Source organism: Anarhichas minor, unplaced genomic scaffold (assembly GCF_050575085.1).
Source record: "Anarhichas minor isolate MPS153535 unplaced genomic scaffold, ASM5057508v1 ptg000062l, whole genome shotgun sequence".
In the NCBI taxonomy this organism is placed as follows: domain Eukaryota; kingdom Metazoa; phylum Chordata; class Actinopteri; order Perciformes; family Anarhichadidae; genus Anarhichas; species Anarhichas minor.
In genome coordinates, this window is record NW_027466508.1 from 7622596 (window position 1) to 7641165 (window position 18570).

The 18570-nt window shown below is 42.1% G+C and overlaps 2 protein-coding genes across 6 annotated transcripts in view; one reads left to right on the top strand and one right to left on the bottom strand.

Annotated features, from left to right (window-relative positions):
* Positions 1 to 1173: 1173 nt before the first annotated feature.
* On the top strand, positions 1174 to 11508 carry wdsub1 (WD repeat, sterile alpha motif and U-box domain containing 1). Of its 5 annotated transcripts, none has more exons than XR_012947611.1 (13): positions 1174 to 1236; positions 2132 to 2543; positions 2949 to 3136; positions 3782 to 3868; positions 4303 to 4396; positions 5070 to 5103; positions 5208 to 5248; positions 6855 to 6961; positions 7127 to 7144; positions 7446 to 7472; positions 7728 to 8049; positions 9383 to 9517; positions 9667 to 9806. XR_012947611.1 is itself a non-coding variant. In XM_076077763.1 (13 exons), the coding sequence occupies exons 2-13, from the start codon at positions 2146 to 2148 to the stop codon at positions 9816 to 9818; spliced, it is 1461 nt and encodes a 486-aa protein (XP_075933878.1). In that variant the 5' UTR covers positions 1174 to 1236; positions 2132 to 2145; the 3' UTR covers positions 9819 to 11508. The 5 variants fall into 5 exon arrangements, 3 of the variants coding, with proteins under 3 accessions (XP_075933878.1, XP_075933880.1, XP_075933879.1); XR_012947612.1 differs by having other exon boundaries at positions 6855 to 6958; XM_076077763.1 differs by having other exon boundaries at positions 7870 to 8049; positions 9667 to 11508.
* Positions 10950 to 18570, bottom strand: part of LOC142933613 (protein TANC1-like) — a 31021-nt gene continuing 23400 nt past the window's right edge. The window contains exons 19-28 of the mRNA XM_076077762.1: positions 18397 to 18478; positions 16854 to 16987; positions 16635 to 16758; positions 16372 to 16547; positions 15623 to 15755; positions 15184 to 15213; positions 15007 to 15098; positions 14683 to 14829; positions 13614 to 13714; positions 10950 to 13458 (exon numbers count right to left, since the gene is read on the bottom strand). Coding sequence (XP_075933877.1) covers positions 12072 to 13458; positions 13614 to 13714; positions 14683 to 14829; positions 15007 to 15098; positions 15184 to 15213; positions 15623 to 15755; positions 16372 to 16547; positions 16635 to 16758; positions 16854 to 16987; positions 18397 to 18478 — 2406 coding nt within the window. The 3' untranslated portion in view covers positions 10950 to 12071. The remainder of the gene's footprint in view (positions 13459 to 13613; positions 13715 to 14682; positions 14830 to 15006; positions 15099 to 15183; positions 15214 to 15622; positions 15756 to 16371; positions 16548 to 16634; positions 16759 to 16853; positions 16988 to 18396; positions 18479 to 18570) is intronic.

The following is an 18570-nucleotide window of genomic DNA, read 5'->3' on the forward strand; positions in this document are numbered from 1 at the left end:
TTTCAATTCTATCCTGCAGAATGTTTTTTGGCAAAAGCCATCGTGTTAGATGTGTGAATTGATCCCTTTTATTCTTTATAGAGGCTGAACAGTTTGGAGAAAGTTCATTTACTACCTTACTAACAAATACCTCAGTCATGCAATGCTATCAAAAACATAAAAACCTCATCAAGATCTTGTGCTCGATCAGTCTGACAAATTCTGGTGGCAATAACAAAAAATGCATAAAGTAAGTTGTGGAAGAAGTGTTTAGATAATTTAAACTAGCAATACCACACTGGGCAATTCTCCATTACAGGTTAAAGTCCTGCATATGTAGTTTTATTTCACGTAGGTGAAAGTAGAGGGAAACCGATTGGAAAGAAAATCTACTTTTCACTCAGAATGGCCCTTGTCTGTGTCATATTTAATGCATTAACATGCATTTTAATGTTGTAGCTTGTTGAGGTGGAGCTAACTCTAACTACTTTATATAGTCGTGTTTTGTCTATAGCTGTTTACCGGTCTTAACCTGAAATGTAACCAGTAACCAGACTGTTAATTAAATTTAATTAAAATAAAGTAAAAAGTCTTTTTTTCCCCTTTGAACTGTAGTAGAAGAATTAAGAAAAATAAACCACTCAACCACTTTAAAGTCCTCAGAAGTACTCAGATATTTTATGTAGCAATACCCCAGTGTAGAAATACTCTGTAATTACTAGTAACAGTCCTACATTCAAAACTTACTTTAGCAAAAGCACAAAAGTATTTTCCTCAAAGTATGATTTAACTACCAAAAGTAAAAGAACACATTATGCAATATGGCATATTTTAGAATAATGTATGTTGTATAACTGGATTATTCATGAATTAATGTGTACTTTGCTTTAATATTGCTGCTCTAAAGGGCTAATTTCAACTACTTCATACACTACTACTACTACAGTATCTTGTGCATTTCCCCCCTTACCTTCCCTTTGTTTTGAAGTATAATAATACGTCATATTTTATTTGTTGATTCTATTTGTATTATTAATCTGCAAAGTAACTAGTAACACACATGATCAATAAATGCAGTGGAAGACGTAAAATATGTCCTAATTTTAGTGGAGTAGAATTAGCAGATAAGGGGAATACTCAAATGTGCTCGCCACTTAGTCCTGACTTCCGGGTGACGTAACCGGCCTCACGTCACGGTCAGCTGTTCGATGAGGAAGTAAACAACATTGAACTGAAGGGACAACAGGACGGAGACAGGTAAGGTACGCTGCTGTAGTTAGACGCATCTTACGTTTCTATAAGAGTTAGAAACAAGTTTGCTTGTTGGGATGTTTATTGTCACAGTTTGTTTCCCGCTTCTGAATAATACTTGACTTTATAACATGAAGTTGCATCTCGGCTGTGCTGCAACTGTTAGCTTGAGCTGTTAGCTTAAACGTTAGCCACAGTCTCCACAGCAACAGCGTCCCTGTGGGTTTCCTGTCTTTTGTCTGCTGGTTGTTCTTGGTCTGTTGGTGAGGTGGTTTGACAGCCAAACAAATGTTTATTTCATAGACCTAATAAACAAGGATAACGATATGTATTTGTATTGTTTCCTGGTGTGTTCAATATGAATGAGCCGAGCAGTGAGTTCCTCAAAAGGTTCCTAGTCCCTGTGGTAGAAAAAGGATCGTTTACAGAGGTGGAAAGTAACTAAGTAACGTTACATTTAAGTGCAATTTTGAGATAATTGTACCTTACTTGAGTGTTCGCCTTTTCTGCTGCTTTATGCTTGTACTCCACTGCATTTCAAAAGGGAACATTGTACTTTTTAAACCACTACTTTTCTATGATATTTATATAAATAAATGATGCTGTATTCATTTTTAGCCTAAAATAAATTCACAAGCTATAGTAGGGTTTATTTTAGTTTAAACTGTCCCTTTACCAGCTGCCATATTAAAGCAATGTACACATTAAATCATCAATAATTAAATCCAGTAATATATAATAATATGTACATGACTCTGAAATAATCGTTGCTATTATCAAGTATATTTGATGCTAATACAACACTCAAGGGATGTACACATTAGTGCATCATGTATTATAATTGAAATGGGCCCTTCTGCATATTTTTGACTTCTCTCATTCCTCTCTGTGTGAACTTCAGGACCGGCTCTACAAATGACATCTCTGATTTGCACTTTACAAGACCATCGAGATGATGTCAACTGGTGTGCCTTCTCTGGCAGTCTGTTTGCCACATGCTCCGGGGACAAAACCCTCAGGATGTACAACACCCGCGACTTCTCCGAGCTGCCCTTCTCACCGCTGTCAGGACACGGATACGGCGTCCACTGCTGTCGCTTCAGCGCCTGCGGACAGTTCTTGGCCTCATGTTCGACCGACGCCACCACAATGGTTTGGTCCACCGTCACGGGTGAGATCGAGGCCGTCCTGCAGCATCCTGGTCGTAGTCCAGTGAGGATCTGCGCGCTCTCTCCTGACTCTGCCCACCTGGTTTCTGGAGCATCCGATGGCACTTTGGCTCTGTGGGATTTCCCCTCCAAACAGCTGCGCAGGTACATTTGACACATTTTTCTAGAGCTGAAACAACAGTCGATCAACAGAAAATTAATTTGCGTAGGTTTGGTTTTATAATTCACTATGTTTTGACATTTTATGGACTTAATGATTTATAGATTAATTGGAAAAAGCATTCAGCAGAATAAATGATAATGTAGATACATTGGTAATTGCAGGCTCATTCATACAGATATACAACATAGTACAAGTCTCTCTCATATCTTGACAAAGAGAGCTGAAACATCAATGCTAACAACTCTCCTCACACCACTGTTTGCAGTTGCATGACTTAATATTTGCACTTTCCTGCCAGCAACCAGTCCCATGTGTTACTGTCCTTGAACAATGGCAATAAAAGCTGTGCCTGCTGATGCAGCTGCTTGTCGGTTGTGTTTGTGAAGGACCGGAGCAGTGAGCGACACGACAATGGTAGCCTGCTCCTTCAGCCCCTGCAGCCAGGTGTTCATGACCGGCTCCACCTACGGAGACCTGCGTCTGTGGGACCTGGACATGAACCAGCTCCATGCGGAGAAAAACGCCCACGACCTGGGGGTCACCTGCTGCACCTTCGCTCCCAGCATCCTCAGTGGTGACGACCATTGCTGCGTGTTTATCTTCTACTCTGTGACACACGCGGCTTAGTCTGGTGTTTCTGGCAGCATTTGGGAGTAAAGATATCAGAAAATACACTTTTTTCTTTTCTTATAAACTCTAGTATTTTTGTCCAGAATCCATCAAATAAGATTATCAATAAGATATGTACAGAGGCATGATATGATAACAATGAAACATTTGATCAAATATGAAACTCAATATGAGATACGTTAACATTTAATTTTGACCAGTTATTTACTGGAAATTAAATTCATATTTATAACTATAAATATATAAATATGCTAATATTAAACTATGATTTAAGAAAATGACCTATAAAATGCGGCAATTTCCTTTTTCATATCTGCCAACATATACTGATATCCCTACATCTCTAATAAGCCAGTTTGGGCTGATAATATCAGTTGGGTTTCAATTAAAATATGCATGTCTCCTAGTTACAGTACATACTGTCACATTCTTATACCAAATCCCTTTATAGAAGATGAAGATGGTAATATATATTTCACTGTGAGGGACAACAACATCCACAGACTGATTGTTGTGTGTGACAGATTGAATGTAGTCTGTGACTTGTTTAGTATCACACAGTATTATTTGTTCATTTTTGTCTTTTTAGGCGGTCAAGTCGTGCAGTTCCGTCTGGCGTCCTGTGGGCAAGACAGTCTCCTGAAGATCTGGACCATTAACAAGTTCATCTCTGGAGGTAGAGGGACATATCTTTACCTATCTTTGCATACCGGAAGATTTCTCTCTAGCTGGTGTGATCGTTTCAGTCGTGGCTTCAACCGCCGATCAGCTCAGATTGTAAACCTTGCTGAATATTGATGTGTGCACTTTCAGCGTCAGTATATCAAGACAAAATCACTGGTGCTGCCAAATACAACTACATTTTAGTTGAAAGTAACCCAGAGTAGCTGCCAGAGTTGGTCATGCTGCTAAGTGCTTATGTGTGCACAGATTTAGCATATTGCATTTTCTCAAATTTCTACATTTAACAGCTCCCCTTCTATTTCCTTTCTGCTATTAGTGACTAATTTGTGACACCTTTCTCCACCACCTGTAATATGGCCTGTGTGTGTGTGTGTGTGTGTGTGTGTGTGTGTGTGTAACTATAGCTGTTGTTTCTCTCTCTCGTAGGCTATAAGATGCAGCTCCTGCACACGTTAACTGGCCAGTCGGCCCCGGTCCTCTCCTGTGCCTACTCCTCAGATGGGCAGCTGCTTGTGTCTGGGTAGGATCTTTAAGAGGCTTTTAACGAAGCGTATTGGTGACTTTGGATGTTTTTAGCTTCTTAATACAGATTATATATATACTTAATACATTTCTGATAACCGTTTTCCAAAGCTGCTTTTTAAACTGAATTTAACCAATGTTTTCAGTCTGGCCCTGTGCAAACAACATCACACAATATTAACAAAACTAATTCCGACAAAACAAGCAGACAGAATGCTGAAGTGTTGTCTACTTCAAGCAAGTTTCACATACATTTTAAACCAATGGCTACCTTGAATATAATAAAACATCTCAAATATTTTGCTATACATTTTGAGAAACGGTCAGCAGTTGAGTAAATTGTGTTTGATGGGCCTTTAACAGACACATTTTGATCATTTCTGACTGCTGGAATTTCAACCTCTTGATCTTGAATAGATCAATATTCATGTCTGGATCTATTTAGGATCAAGAGATTGATGTACAATATAGATTATTTGCCTGGATTTAACAGCAGGCCACCAGACACAACTATAAGAGTGCAATACTACAGTGGAACCACTGAAGGGAGACATGGATTGCTTTATTCCTCAATGAGTGAATGTGGACCTGAACATGATGCACGAGATAGTCATTATTGTTATTTAAAATATTGCTCACACAGTTACAGTTTTATCTTTTTTTTCCTTCAGCTCTGTGGACAAAACTGTCACAGTCTATGATGCTGTAAGTTCCTCTCATTTTGATTCATTTACCAGGTAGTACCAGGTTATGTTATAAACGACTCCATTCACAACACAATGTTTGTATGTTGTTTTGTCTGTTTGCAGAAGAATGCAGTTTTGCTTTACACACTGAACCAGCACGAGAGGTAAATACTCACTTATGTTGACGTGGTTACGTTTTCTTGAGTGGATTTTCTCATTGAATATAAGCATGAAGTCCCGGGATAACTGCATTCATTTCTCTCTCATCTTGCCAGACGGAATATCTTATCTATAGTTTTGTATTATATACTCTTATATAATCTTTCATATATTTATATCTTGACTACATCTTATATTGAGATGTTGTGGTTATTCAAGAACAATATGTTAAATTTGAATTTAAGAAACATTTGATCAAAATTATGTTTGTTTTTTGGGTACAACACTGAAGTCAACATGTATGCTCATCCACTGCAAGATGCTTTGCAATGCATTTCTGGAATTCTTTTGTTTTTTTAAGACAAATTGACAAATATGATGAGACGTCGCATTGAGATATTTCCAAACTGGTTTTATTAGGTATTGATGCCACAAATTGTTCAGTTATATAAAACATCAGAAGTAAAAGTCAGATTTTGACATTTGACCACTCGTTTACAACAATATCTCACTTGTAGGGAAAGCAGCACCTTTTGATATATTATAACCCAGTGTGGTCACAAAACATGCATTTATCACTTTTAGGAAAAGGTAGGTCTGCTGTCGCTGCGTCTCTTCCCCGACACATACACGTACACATAAGCCACAGCTGTATGATCACACTTACAAGCTATTTAAGTCCACCCAGCCACCTGTGAATGAAAGGCAAAAAGCTCACTTCCTTTCAGCGGGGCAAATGTAAGTCCTTTTGGAAAACCACTATCTGAAGTGGAAGTAGATGAGGCAAGTTGAGAGAAAGTGGATAAATGGCAAAAAAAAAAAAAGAAAAAGTAAATCACAACTTGACGAAATGCCTCCAGGAAACTCATTCGACTTTAGACCAAGTGATAATATAACAGTGTTTGGTTCCTTTCTCCAAGTTCTCATCGGAGGTTTTTAAAGACATTGATTGAAGTCAACTGGCTTTTGTGGATCAAATTTTCGAGCAATCCAGCTTAAGTCTCGGAGAGATTGTCCTCATTAACGCTGCTTTGACTTTCTTGAATCTCCTGAAAATGTCATTTTAATCCTTATTTAGATCTTTAGTGCAGCCTTTTATGTGGTAAGCGTCACTGAATTGGCTCTCTGATGGAGAGCCTTTGCATATATTGCACATATTTAGGTCTGGTATTGAACCTTAGTGCCCACCTTTTAACCCTGTAAAAGCCAAACTGCAGCCTCAGATCCTCAGGCAGGGGCTTTACAGCTGCTGCGAGGCTCAGGTCTAAGATTTGGGGGTTTTGGCTTCAGTTTCTGAATGCTTTGAATATACCTGCTTGAGGATCAGATGCTCACAGAATCACTATTATCTTTAAAGTTACTCCTTGCAACTTACTTTTACATTTCCCGCTTCAGTTTCCTCTCAAGACTTTTTAACTGATACTAGTGCAAAGAAGGACATGCAGACAGACTTGTTCCATTTTAAATTAGACGTTAAGACTAAGATATTTCCTTTGATTGGTAAATGTCTATGGAAACAATTCTAGTCCTTTTGCTCATTTGTTCTGTCATTATACAGAGAAAGTTACACCTCATTGTTAACATTCAGCTGATTACTGTCCTCTGTTGCAGATACGTGACGGCATGTTGCTTCTCTCCAACTTCACCACTTATCGCTACAGGATCTATGGATAAGACTGTAAACATCTGGAGGCTGGAGGATGGGTGCAGTGACCGTGGTGGGAAACACACACACACACACACACACACACACACACACACACACACACACACACACACACAATCACTCCAATAGACTAACATCTATATTTTGATGATTTGTTTTGTCGTGTAATCAATTTGTTTTGTCTTTCTCCTTTATTGAACCTGTGTCCAATGGAAAGGCGGGAAGTCATTACCTGGTTAGTTTTATTTTTACATTTTAAATGTTAATTAATTTTTACACTTGAAGGAGAGGAGCTGGTTTTACAATTCCAAGTGTACGGTCCTACTTGAATCTTAAGCAGAGTTGCTTAGCTATTATTTTGTCCCTGTGTTTAGATGTCATGTAATAAACTGGTTTCACCTTGCGTTGAAAGACACACAGGTGTTGTGTACAAGAGGGCTTTCTTTTCCTTAATCACTCTTCAGTCTCAAGTTTGCTGAAAGATTGCATCGCATTGCTCATGTTTACAGTCCCTTATTCCTTTGTGTGTGTTCTAGACGCGTCTGATCTGACATCAAGTGAAGGTAGGAAGCAAGAAAATATATTCCTTTCTGTATAGTGCCTAACACTGGGGTGCCTGTAATCAGTAAAAATCCTTAAATGAGACACCACCCTCATGCAATACGTGCATGAGGGTGGTGTAAATAACAATAACATAATGCTGTCATAATTGGGAATGGATAATAAACGAGCTCTTTTTCAGCTTTTAGTTTCATCTTGTGTCAATGAAAATATCAATGAACCCTCCAGACATTAATTGATACCTTTCTGTACACAAGATGGGCTAGGCATCCCCCCCACCCGATCAATAATTAGTCAGCAGGATTCCAGGAGAGTGTTGCATGGAGAGCATTTGGCCATTTTTCAAAAGGCGCCGCAGCGGACAAAGACTGAGTGTCTCGCATTGACTCCCCCTCTCAGAGAGAACCTCAGCGGGTCGATCCAAGCTGCTGGGCGGCGATTGGTCGGAGGGGGATGTGTCCGCGTGGCTGGTGGAGGAAGGCCTCGAGGGCTTGGTGGACAAATTCAGGGCCAACAACATAGATGGGACAGAGCTGCTCAGTCTCACCAAGGAAACACTGGCGTCAGAGCTGCACATAGGTGAGGAAGACGTACATCACACACTGCTCAGCGGGTGCAATGCCGCTTCAACAGCCTCTCGTTCTGTCATAGTCATAATGCTCGCTTCTGCCCCCAATGTAAGAATATAAACCCAGTCTTATGGGTATTGACTTCAATCTGGAGCACTTCATCAGTTACATAACCCAATCCCCAAAACAGTATTTCCCATAAGGTATGAAGTGGATTTACACCTAATATCATGAGGGCTTCTTGTTTTTTTCCAAGTATGTCTGAAATGAGGAAGTTTTAGCTTATCAGACTTTATCTGGCCTTTTTTTTTGGGGGGGGGGATTTGGAGCCCCAAGCCTCGAGTAGGAGTGCTATGCTGTGGATGCCAGTCTACCAGCCAGGCCAGTATTCGTCATGTAGTTGTCAGCAAATGTTTGTTGTATTTCCATGCCGTCATTTCCATCCCACAGTGACTGTCAATCACTCCTCAGTTTACACAGCTCCAGTGCTGTGGCAGCTTGTGTTCACATTGTTCTGTTTCTAGTAGCGTTGCGTGAATCCCACCTTCTTAGCAGAACTAACTCGGAGAACAGCCTTGAGTAGCAACATCTTTATCGACTGCAATGAAAGACGGAGAAACAGGCATATTTTTTTTCAAAGGTGGGAGTGAAATCAATAAATGTGCTTTTCTTCTAAAGAGGCAGCATAACAAAACGAAACAAAGCGTACCAGTCAGATTATCAGGGAGACTACAAAGTGCTTTGTGTTCAGCTGCAGTTCTACTTTTTTTTTTTATTTTATGAGATCATTCTTTTCTAAATTTTATATAAAGGTTTCTAATTTCTCCGGCAGTCGGGTTCTGCAACACCGTGTTACCGAAACAACAACATTCAAATGAAAATGCGCTCGAGTGACTGCTTAGTGTTCAACTTTGAATTGGACAGTCAGCAGACATGATTCGCTCCCACCATGTTCTCTCTCACCCACGCTCACATTTGCCATCCAAGAGTGAAAAGTGTTAAGCGCAAGAACAACAAATGCTCAGAACCTCGATATTGATATTATTGTTTATGTTAGTGTTTGTTCCTCTTACGGCTCCAGCGGTTTCTATTTGAATGAGAGCACACACAGTCTTGACCGGTCGGTTTTCTCGTCTGACTCATTTCTTTATTCTCGTGTGTGTGTGTGTGTGTGTGTGTGTGTGTGTGTGTGTGTGTGTGTGTGTGTGTGTGTGTGTGTGTGTGTGTGTGTGTGTGTGTGTGTGTGTGTGTGTGTGTGTGTGTGTGTGTGTGTGTGTGTGTGTGTGTGTGTGTGTGTGTGTGTGTGTGTGTGTGTGTGTGTGTGTGTGTGTGTGTGTGTATAGAGTCAGTAGGCCTGCGCAGTAAACTCCTGAGGAAGGTGGAGGAGCTGAAGAGTGATTCAGTGTGTTCAGGCATTCCTGATGAGTTCTTGTGTCCGATCACCAGAGAGCTGATGAGGGAACCAGTCATTGCTGCCGGTAAGCGAAGATCAGACCTTTTCCACTTAATAAGATTTACATGTAACGATGTACAGAGTCAACTCACGAGACTCCAAACTTCATGTGTTTCTTCATTGTGAAACGATTTGCTTGTGTGCTTTGAATAAACTGTGGACATTTGCCAACAGATGGATACTCGTATGAGAGAGAGGCCATCGATAGCTGGATCAACACTAAGAACCGCTCCAGCCCCATGACCAACCTCCCTTTACTGACGACTCTGCTCACCCCTAATCGCACCCTGAAGATGGCTATTGGCCGCTGGAAGACCAACCACTAGCATCTAAAAAGACCTTTGATCCACAGTGCCCCCAAATATTTCCCTAAAGTAGACAGAAACCACAGCATTTCAGGGATGGGTGCAAATGATTTGGTTCCAAATGAGGCATGTGCCCACTGTGGCAGCTTCTTTGTTTGCATTCATTTGTAAAGCTGCCATTTCAAACCACTGGGGAGCAGAATTGTAGCAACAAGTCAAAATGTACTTTCAGTTTATTACGTTTTAATGGCCATACCGTTTCATGAAGTAGATACAGAGCGATATGAGCATCCCAGGGGAGTGCTCCCTTAAGCCACCTGAAGAACGCTACTTTAAAGCGGCTATAATCATAACGATTATAATAACAAAGCTTTACAGCAAGTTTAAAGGTAATTTTTGCTTTCTGGTCTGCACATTTACTGTTTCGGTTCACGCTCTCATAATGTTCAGCGAAACTGAAGAGCATTGTTTTGTCAGTTTTAAGAGCCAGATATTTCAGAGCTAAATGAGAGTGACTATTAGATTCATCAGGTGGCTACATGCATGTCTGGATGTGTTAATAAGTTTATATCAACTTTAAAAAGTGATGATATGTCAATGCCTCCAACAATCAGCTATTAGGGCGAGTGGTTTGTCTTGGCTGATGATGACCAGTTTACTGGTTTGTTAATCAATATAAAAACAGGAGTTCTGTATAGAAACCACATAATAACAAAAAGGTAAACACTGTAGGCTCCTGATTTATGAAAAGATAAATAAAAACAAAGACTAACATCTTGATAAGCCTTACCTTAAACAGGCAAATTAGTTTATCTTAAAATTTGTTGTATTTAGAAATATATGTATTTACAAAGATATTTCTATAGCTTTAACAAATAGCTTTAAAATGACACAAAAGAAACATTGATTTGGAGGCCTTATATTAATTGTTACCTTTCTTTGATTGAATAACCAGAAAACAATGAGCTGTGAGCTGAAAGCTACATACTGAGGTGTTGATTTGCAGTTGGTCCAGGAACACCAATTAAAAATGAGTAATGTTGGTTACCTAACTTAAAACACTATTTGCACTAACTGCAGGTAAGCATTACATATATGTGCTCCTTAGACTGTCATTGCAGGACCTTTGCTTGTTACAAGCCCTGTGGGACCGGTGCGTGGCCAAAGTAGTTTAGCGTTTAACTCTCCTTTGCAAGCTAACATTCAGCATTTAATGACATGAATGACATCAATGAAGATATTTCCGCCATACTGAGAATTTGCAACGTCCACATTTTTATCCAAGCGGTTTATTTTGACGCCGTGATTAATTGTCTGTTTAGATGAGTTAGGTTGTACAAGAAACCTTTTATCCATCCGTACACACTCTGAAGCTTAGGCAACATTTTATGGATCACACTGTGAAAAAAGTAGATGTAGAAATGTAGTCCTCCATTGATATTTTATTTGACCACAATAATAATGTGGTAACATTTTGTAATCCATAGATGACTCTAAAAAGGGTATATGACAACTATGGACATACAGCGGTGTACAAAGTCTCTTAAGAATTTCTTTCCTCGATTGTTGCTCGTGTAAATGCTCTCTCTCTCTCTCTCTCTCTGTATCCCAATAAACACGTTTTATGAATATGCTCTCTGCTATGCAAAAATAAATAACATACTGTGAATCTTGAAGCAATCAATTCAATATTAAATTATGACAAGAACAACTGTACAGCTCCTTTTTTATATCAAATGTACCAAGAAAAAGAATCTCAAGCACACAAAGCAGTTTCTTTTGAAGCCTGTAATGCTGACAGATAACCACCTACAGGGAAATATATAATCTGCAGATATAGTGTAGACCGTACAAATATAAATGTTTTTTAAAAGACACTTGACGATAGAAATGATCATATCCAGCAACTAATAGCATGAGTTTTTTAAAATTTTTTATATATATATATATATATATATATATTTTCGTGCACAAAGCTTTCTCTGACTTTTATATTTGTTATAATAAATTCAAAGTTGAGACAATATATTACTTTTTTTTAAATCCCTACTTAAGGTATGTCTGGTTTTTCTTGAATACACTAGTGTAGCTGTAGACATGTAAGCAGAAGCATAGTAGCCTGAGTTGAACACTGGTTCTAGATTGTAAATGCAGTGCAGCAGCATAACTCTACAAAACAGGCTCAGGGAAGGGAGCCGTTCTCAAAGCAGTCTCCCTTGCTACCTTATTTGGGACGTGGTTTGTTGAAAACAGCCTGTGTCTGTGCTTTGATAATCAGACGTTGGACTCTATAAACGAGCGCTTGGGCTTGATGGGAGCCATATGCAGAGCAGGGTTGTCTCTCGTTAAGCTCGCCTTTCTGTGCCGCCCGTCGGGGAAGCGTAGCTGGGAGGACGCCGTGCCTCTGGCCTCTCGCTGGTGGAGCCGCTCTCCAAACTCCCGCACTTGCTGCTGGCTGTTTGCCTGACCTCCAGAGAGCTGCTCCTGGAATGAAGCGCGTTTGAACTCATTGTTCAACCCCTGAAACTCCATTACTGACATACTGAAACTCTCCAGCCCCCCTCCCTGCCCCTGTCGGCTCAGGCCAGAGGTCTGCTGGCCTTGGACTCGCACCGATTTGTCCATCACTCCCATGAAAGGCCGGGGCTTTATCTCCGGCTTTGTCTTGAAGCTACCGCTGCTCTTGATGGGGCACGGGGCGTCCGGCACCTGCTGCCTGCCGCCGTCCGACACCTGCTGCCTGCCGCCGTCCGACAGGTTCCCGCTGGAGGCCTGACTGGAGCTGGAGCCCCTTGAGCCCGCTGTCCCTCCTCCTCCACCGCCCTCCCTTCTGACCTCCATACCAGAGCCCAGAGCGAGAGCCAGGCCATCCAGAGCCACAGAGTGGGTGGAGAGTCTGTCAGAGCCCCTGGAGAAGCTGGAGGAGCGTGGTTGGTACATGTGGAGAGGCCCAGGTGGGGAGGAGGTGTTGGGGGACATGGGGTGATAGAGCTCAGTGGGACTGTGTCCAGAGTGTTCGTTGGCTAATCCATGGCCGATGTCAATACCAAGCAGCGGTGCAGGCCTCAAGGAGGTGGAGATATGTCTGCCGGGCAGAGGGCTGGAGGGGCCGCACAGAGAGAGAGGCCTGCCCCCAACTCTGCTCCCTGACTGGAGGGAGTGGCAGTGCTGATGAGTCCTGCTGAGTCCCTGGTTCTGGGTCTGCCTGTTGATCGCAGGAACAGGCTCGGGCAAGTCCACAAAAAGTTGGTTCTGCACATATTCCTCTTGAGGGTAACATTGGTCTGCTAAGACAAAGGCCGCACCTCCAGGGAGAGTCCTGTTTGGAGCGTACGGATTCATGGGCCAAAATTCTGGACTTTTCCCACACTGCAGGCTCGCTTCCTCTCCCTCTTCCTCCTCCTCCTTCTCTGCATCGGTCTGCTCCGCGGGGACTTGTCTCTCTAGACTTCCCTGTGAATAGCTGTCTGCCTCCTCCTCTGTGGCCTGATGGTGGTGGGAGTGGGGGTCCCTGTTGTAACCCTGTGCCATGTTGTTGCTGGATGCCTTCTGATGATGTTTGCATTCCTCCTCTACCCGAACCAGCAGGCGCCGGATCTCCCGGTTGGACGGGGAGAGTCGTGCTGCTTCGTGGAGGTCTGCCAGCGCTGCAGCAAACTGCCTGGGGAGGACAGAGAAAATGAACAAAGGAACTTTAAAAAATACTTCATTTACAGAGACGTAGCATCCCAGGGAATTGCTGATTCTCGCAAGAATTACTTTCCATTGAGCAAAATGATACTGTTTGAAATAATAGCATATTCAATATGGTTGTACCTGCTACTCCTCTTGGCACGTGCTCGGGCATAAAAGGCTTCATAAGACCTGGGTTTGAGTTCCAGGGCTTTTGTTGCAAACTCCTCAGCTATCCCAAAATCCTGCGTTTTCAGATAGAAAAAGTGCATTTAGTATTTGAATTTCAATTCAAGTATCAGATGCAGCACGATATCAAACAAACCCAAAGTATGATTAGCTGTGTTTTTTTTTAGTGGCTACATCTACATCTGAGGCCATTCCAATAGACATAGTGTTTGTGTTTGCAAAAGATCGAAGCCCGTTTTAATAAAAGAGAAGTCTCGCTGCAATCATTTTTATTGACGAGGAGCAGAAAGAGAAACAGACGGAGAGCTGCTTGTTTTTCTACCGGCTCGTTACTGTTCTCATCATCACTCTCAGGTGAATTTTTAATGACACGAGCACATTGTGATTCTGTCCTTGAGAGTGAGGTCAAAATGGCAGCCTTGAATGTGGGATTGTGAACATTGCTGCTGAATGTTTAATGACGGTATCATGTAGTCTCTCTGCTGGCCCCTTACTGCCTGCATTCTGATATAATATGAGGATTTAGCCGGCCCACTCGCACATCCACTGTAAATAACAGGGAAAGAGAGTGCGCTAGCTGGTCTGCCAGGGAGAGTGACCTTATCACATCGCATTATCTGCTCCATTATTCATCGGCCACAGTGACCCTAAGGATGGCATTTTTACACAGTCTGTTAGGACGTCTGTCATCGCCGGGGTGGGTTCCCAACCTGGCTGCAGGCCACACACATCTATCTCCACACTAACAGCACGCAGTTATTCATTATGTCACCACCTGCTTCCAGGTCTTACACGTACATTCTGTTTACCAGGGAGACCTGAAATTAGAGCTGAAAAGCGGAGGTATTTTTACAGTGAGCCATACCGGTGCTGACATTATCTTTTAATGTTGACACAAATAAATTATAGATCTTAAGGAACCATCTAACTTGCCTTGCCAGCCCTCCTGCCATCCCCTCAGCTTCTAATAAACCTGCCGGTGTTAAATAGTGCATGAGCAGTTCGTTACGGCTGTGGGCCTTACATTGGATTTCCTGCGGCAGCGGGAAAGGTTTAGATAGAGGGAGACCCGCAGGTCTTTGAACCCTTTCAGCTCCTCTCCTTGCCCCTCACGCGGTAGCTTCCTCAGGGCATACTGATAACGCTGGCCTGCCTCCTTCATTCGTCCCTTCTTGGAAACACACAGGAAGAGGGGGAGAAAGAATCGGACGGAGAGGAGAGGAGAGGAGAAGACAATTTCTGACAACCAATCCACAAAACACCTCGCTTGAAGTCCATTCAAATAAAAGGCTGCAGGGTCTGCCGCATCCTCACCAACACACGGTCTACAACATTCCCCAGAACATACCTTGTAAAGCATGTTCCCCTCCTCCATCAGCTTCTGCAGCAGGATGAGGAGAATGTCTGGTTTGGAAGAAGCCATAGCCCACGTAGCGTGACCTAATGGAGGGGTAAAAAATATTTATCTTTCTATTATCTGTCTCGCCTGGTCTCTTTTACTTCGTGCCTTGCATAATTCATGTACCTGATCGATCGTGCGGAGCCGTTTTGTAGCCTTTCGGTTGATGAAGCAGAGCGACCGAGGATGGACAAAAGACAGAGGTGAAGAGGGGGTTAGAGAAGTGGATGTGAAACAGCAGAATAGAGGAATAAAATACTACATGGAAGTTAAATAGGCAAATATAAACGAAGAGCGTGCAGGAGCTAAAATATAGCACATCAAACAAATCTATCATAGTCTTCATTGATTGGTTGAAGTCAGATACAAATATAAATACACTGAGTTTAGCCAGAGAGGTGCTGATTCAGCTTCATGCTCATTTTAGAGGCCGTAGCGCAGTTAAAGGAGCTGTTTAACTGTGTCGTAAAATATCGAATGGTTTCTGGAACATTTTGTGTTGACGATAGAATTCCTGGAGGTGGGATTTACTGTAGTGCTGTTATGGTAAGCATGGTGTTTATACCCATCTTGGATCCTTTCTTAAGCAGCGAGGCCACCAGAGCCGGGTTCTGGCAGCCAGTCGGCCGGTCTGAACCTCTGGTACTGTTGTTGTCGCCTCTCTCCAGCACCGCTCCAAGTTCCACCAGGCAATGCACCTGGCCGTGCACAGAATAATAACAACATTTTATCAGGCCCTTCAAATCTAAGATTCTAGCAATGAAAAGATTGTTAGGTATTTCAATAGTTTGGTTGATTACACTCATTATGCATCACTGCATTAGCAACAAAACTGTCTGCAACTCTATACCCTGATGATTTTGAAGAAAAAAAACGTCTGATCAGATAGTTTTGATTACTCTCCTGCTGATCGTTAGATTACATGAATGAGAGAGTCAAAATGCTCACAAGGAAATTAGTTTTTTGAACTCCACATGAACTGTGATTGCAAATTGACGTCCTGTTTTGCAGGGGAAATTATTATCATCTTAATTATTTTAGAATTTATCTAATTTGTCTAAAATAGCTATGTTTTTGCGAGTGTGGACCATTATGTATTGCTAATCCTCTTTTAACACCTTTTATGCTTTGCAACGTATTGTCAGGTACACACTTCTTCACCAAGGTCTGACAATTGCATCCCTACCGCAGTGAGAGAAGAAAATGCATCCTTTGGTTGGGAAATATTTACAAGTAAATGCAAATACAAGTATTTCAAATAAAGACAGACCCATTATCAACATGACGTCATCCAAACAACAACATGAAACCCACTGTATCTGCATCCCCGGCGAGGGCAGCGAGGTCAAGAGGAGTCCTTCCCTGTCTGTCCGGTTGGTTCAGGTCTGCGCCGGCCTCTGCCAGAAGCTGCACCACATCTTTCTGGCCCTTCAGACAAGCCCAGCTAAGTGCAGTCAGCCCCTCCTGATCAGCAGAGGACAGAGAGGCACCTGGGACCGCAGAGAGAGCAAATATTGTTCATATACAGTCATTCAAATATATTATATTATTTTAGTTTGGAAGGTAGGGACTCGCACCCTTTGTCAGCAGGAGTTCAACAGTGCTCACGTGGCCCTCGGAGGCTGCCAGCATCAGTGCAGTGCGACCCTGCTTCTCACTGACGTTGATATCTGCGTCTTGCTTTAGCAGCAACTCTACGATCTGGAGCAGGACAGAAAAAGTGTTATGGGGGGGGGGAAAAGGCAGAACTGGTGAAATGACGAACATCCGGTGCCAGTGACCAGACTCCGCCTCACCTGTGTGTGCCCGTGCTTGGTGGCACTAAGCAGCGGGGCCATCCCCCTGCGGTTGGGTATCTCCAGCCCTGCCCCCCGCTCCAGCAGGAACGCGCACACCTCCGTCCTCCCTCTTCCTGCTGCCGCGCTCAGCACTGACAGAGGGTCGGCATAGAGATGAGACAACGAGGCGGAGATGAATATGTAATTGACACATTTCGGCAGAAGCAGGGATGAGCGACAGAGAGAGAAACAGGGTTGGCTATTTACATAATGTGTTTGATTCTAACACAGGTGTTGTATTTTTCTGTTTTAATACAAATCTACAGTAACAAGTACTAGAGATCAAAATTGCTCAAAGACAGCTGCACACTCTTTCTTGTTCCTCCTCTTCAACAACAAAAGCAAACAATGTCTCCAACCATACCTCTACACACTAGTTAACTTGGACCCTCCTTAACCAGCCAGTGCTACTTTGACAAACGGTGGGTATTTTTTAGTACGCGAGTCCTTCAGCTAATTGAGCAGCTGGGGATAGAAGCAAGGTATTGATGCCATTCTCTAACCTACAAGTACCCTTGATAAATGACACCATGTTTCATGTGACCACATGCTTCAGTGAACAAATCGATTGTATATCACCGCCTTTAAAGATAAGTTATTGTCATATATGAGACAAAGAAAAAAAGACACGTCTATTTTTCTTCGTTTAAGGTGACTTTGTGCAGCTGCACCAATAGTAACAGGGTTAGTGAAGCTGCTGCTTTAAATACGCAAACTGAACCAGCGAATATTATATTCCTTATATAGAGAATATTCAAAAGATGCAATACTGTCTTGGATGATTGTAATCCATGAAGAAGTGCAAATCCCTGGGTAAGTAATCAGACTTGTATCCTCGACTGATAATGTTATCCGCGCACATGGACTGTAATCAAAGGATTCTAACACTGAACAGAAACCTAAAACGACGCCCTAGCACATGAAAACGTGAATGTTTCAGAGGGTATTTCATGCTTTCACGTTTTCTATCGCAGCACTGGAGGGGACTGTGTAATAGAATTATACTCTAATGGTGCTGTAGTCAGAGATGCAGGCTTCATCCGACAAGCTTTCAGGAAATGAACCTAACACAATTCTGCAGGCTGCACTATCGCATCTGTGATAGAGGTAAAAGTATTACAATTGAATAAAAGCGGCTTTTTAGATGCTAAAAATGTGGCTGGACAAGATACTGGTGATAAATGTGATGCTCTATTTTAGCCAATAACAACAAAAAAAAAAAAAAGTATTTACAATTGAATCATTTTTTTAGAATTCTAAAATCACAATACTAAAAAAATTAAGCTGAGATCCTGCAGCTCCATTCAAAGAGCTGATTGTGCATCCATATCAAGGTAAGTTAGCTATTAGCATATTGTTAGCATATTTATTTATTGCACAGAATGCTAGCCTGTGCCTAAAATGCAAGCCTAAAGCATCCTTGAGCATGACTCCAGATCCACACTGATGGACAGAAAAAGGCGAGAAAGCTAAATTTATCTGACTGATAGGAGAAATGCACCCGTTTCTCCCCAGAGAGAGTCGTGAGCGTCCATCTGCACTGCCAGCTGTTCATCTTTCAAGTCCAGCAAGCTCTTCACCACCTGCAGAAAAACACAATTTAACAGTCCTCTGTATTGCTGGCTTGCTGTGCGGAAAGTAAACCAAAGCACTCATAGACCTTGACCACAGCAAA